This window comes from Apium graveolens, chromosome 5 (genome assembly GCF_009905375.1).
Source record: "Apium graveolens cultivar Ventura chromosome 5, ASM990537v1, whole genome shotgun sequence".
Taxonomy (NCBI): Eukaryota; Viridiplantae; Streptophyta; class Magnoliopsida; order Apiales; family Apiaceae; genus Apium; species Apium graveolens.
In genome coordinates, this window is record NC_133651.1 from 313,900,972 (window position 1) to 313,903,564 (window position 2,593).

Below are 2,593 nucleotides of genomic sequence, written 5' to 3' on the forward strand. Positions count from 1 at the left end.
TCAGTTTACTCTTGTTGTGTCGAGTTTTGGGTCTGAGGCCTCGGTGTGCCGAAGTACCAAATCTCCTATTTCATACTCTCTGATTCTTGCTTTCTTTGCGAAGTAGAGCTTTGTCTTTTCCTTATAGGCTTCCATATTTTTTACAGCCTGATCTCTTACTTCATCCAGGAGCTCCAGGTTGGTCTTGAGGCCTTCAATGTTTGAAATTTCATCGAAGTTGATGACCCTGTGGAAGGGGGATCCGGTTTCGACTGGTATGCGGGCTTCGGAGCCATAGGCAAGCTTGAAGGGGGTCTTATTAGTTCCCGCCCTGGGAGTGGTCCTGTAAGACCACGGGACTTTCGGGAGCTCCAGGACTTTCGGGAGCTCATCTGGCCAAGTTTTCTTGGATTCTTCCAACCTTTTTTCCAGACCCAGAAGTATGGTTCCCATTTCCTTGAGGATGTGCCACCGATGCCCTTTTGTGTTTGATCCCGAGTTCTTTCAAATATGCTTCAAAGTCGGACCCGACAAACTGTGGCCCGTTGTCGGAGACTAGAACTACCGGGATCCCGAATCTCATGACGATTGAATCTACAAATTTGATACAATCTTGTTAATTGATTGTTCTCATGGCCTTAGCCTCTACCCACTTCGTCATATAATATATGGCTACCAGGAGGTAGCGGAGGTCACCTTTTGCCCGAGGAAAGGGGCCCATGATCTATGCCCCAAACGGTGAATGGCATCGGAGATAATACTGATGCTGGAAAACTGGGGCTTTGTCTGGGAACATTGCTGAACTTCCGGCATTGCGGGCATTTCTTAACATAGGCGATAGAGTCGGCGTGGACTGTGGGCCAGTAATATCCTTGCCTGATGATTTTGTACGCCAGAGCCTTGGCTACCAAGTGATCTCCGCAGATGCCTTCATGAACTTCCCGGAGACAATAGTTTGCCTCATCTGGGTCTACACACTTCAGGGTGGGCGCTGAAAAGGTTATTCTATACAGCTGACCAAGAAGAAACGAGCCGCCTTGTGCTTTAAGTATCTGGTCTTGTTCTGGTCTTCCGGGATACGATGTATTTTGTACGAGCTTGGATAGCTCATCTGCCTTGGAGTTCTCTTCTCTGTTAATCTGGAGGATGGTGATATCGGGGATGGTTTCCAGGATATTCGGCACCATTGCTTGATACTGTGCCAGTTTTGGATCTTTCGCGATATACTCTCCACTGGTTTGCTTGACTACAATCTGGGAGTCGCTGTAGATGATCATCTTCATAATCCTAAGCAATTTTGCTAATTTGAGCCTAGAGATGAGTGCCTCATACTCGGCTTGATTGCTCATTGCCTTGAAGGCAAAAGTTATTGCTTGTTGAATGGTGAAACCTTCCGGGCTGAATAGAATGAGGCCAGCTCCGGACCTTTCGGCCGTAGATGACCAGTCCACATAGAGCTTCCAACAGTCTGTGCCTGGGTTAGCTTCTTCCTGGGCAATTTCGCTGGGAGCGGGTGGTTGATGCTCCGGGAAGGTGCATTCCATGACGAATTCTGCTAGGGCCTGGGCTTTTATCGCTGTCCGTTGCACAAACTTGATGTTGAATTGGCTTAATTCAATGGCCCAGTTAAATAGCTTTTCGGAGGTGACTGGCTTGTGGATGATCTTTCTGAGCTGCTGATCTGTGACCACTCTGATCTCTCGGCCTTGGAAGTATTGCCTTAGCTTCCTGCTGGAATGTACGCGAGCCAAGGTGAATTTTTCCAAGTTTGGAAACCGAGTCTCCGCATCTTTGAGGACTTGGCTGACATAGTAGATGGGGCTCTGTATTCCTCCTTCCTCCCGTACTAGAGCAGAAGAGACGGCCTTGGGGCCGGCAGCGATGTAGAGGGATAAAGGCTCACCGGGTTTGGCTTTTGATAGCACCGGGGGGTTCATCAGGTGTCGCTTGACTTCTTCAAAAGCTGTGTGGCATTTTGGGGTCCAGTCTACCAATATCTTGTTCCGGGCGCCTTTCAGGAACTCGAAGAATGGGAGACATCTTTCTGCCAGCTTCAGGATGAATCTGCGTAGGGCCGCGAGACATCCTGCCAGCTTCTGAATGTCCTTCTGAGTGTGGGGTATCTTCATTTCCATTATGGCGTTGATTTTTCCGAGTTTTCTTCGATTCCTCTTTCGCTGACTAAGAAGCCCAGGAATTTTCCCGAAGGTACTCCGAACGCACATTTTTCCGGGTTCAATTTCATGTTGTACCTCCTCAAGTTGTCAAAATATTCCTTTAGGTCCTTGATGTGATACAGGATCGTGACTGACTTGGAGATCATGTCGTCTACATAGGATTCCATATTCCTCCCCAGTTGGCTCTTGAAGATTGTGTTCATCATTTTCTGGTAGGTGGCTACAGCATTGATGAGCCCGAAGGGCATCATGACAAAGGCGTAGACTTTCCGATGAGTAATGAAGGATGTTTTGGCGATATCCTCGGGATTCATGCGGACCTGGTTATACCCTGAGAAGGCGTCCATAAAGCTGAGCATGGTGTGGCCCGAAGTTGCGTCAATTAGTTGATCGATGTTGGGAAGGGGATAGGAATCTTTGGGGCACGCAGCGTTGAG

At 48.4% G+C, this 2,593-nt stretch overlaps 2 protein-coding genes across 2 annotated transcripts; both read right to left on the reverse strand.

Annotated features, from left to right (window-relative positions):
* Positions 1-432, reverse strand: LOC141661288 (uncharacterized). The gene has a single exon (XM_074468271.1). It carries the CDS (start codon positions 430-432, stop codon positions 1-3), a length of 432 nt encoding a protein of 143 aa, XP_074324372.1.
* A 239-nt stretch (positions 433-671) lies between these two features.
* On the reverse strand, positions 672-2,114 carry LOC141661289 (uncharacterized). The gene has a single exon (XM_074468272.1). The coding sequence runs from the start codon at positions 2,112-2,114 to the stop codon at positions 672-674; it is 1,443 nt and encodes a 480-aa protein (XP_074324373.1).
* Positions 2,115-2,593: the final 479 nt, after the last annotated feature.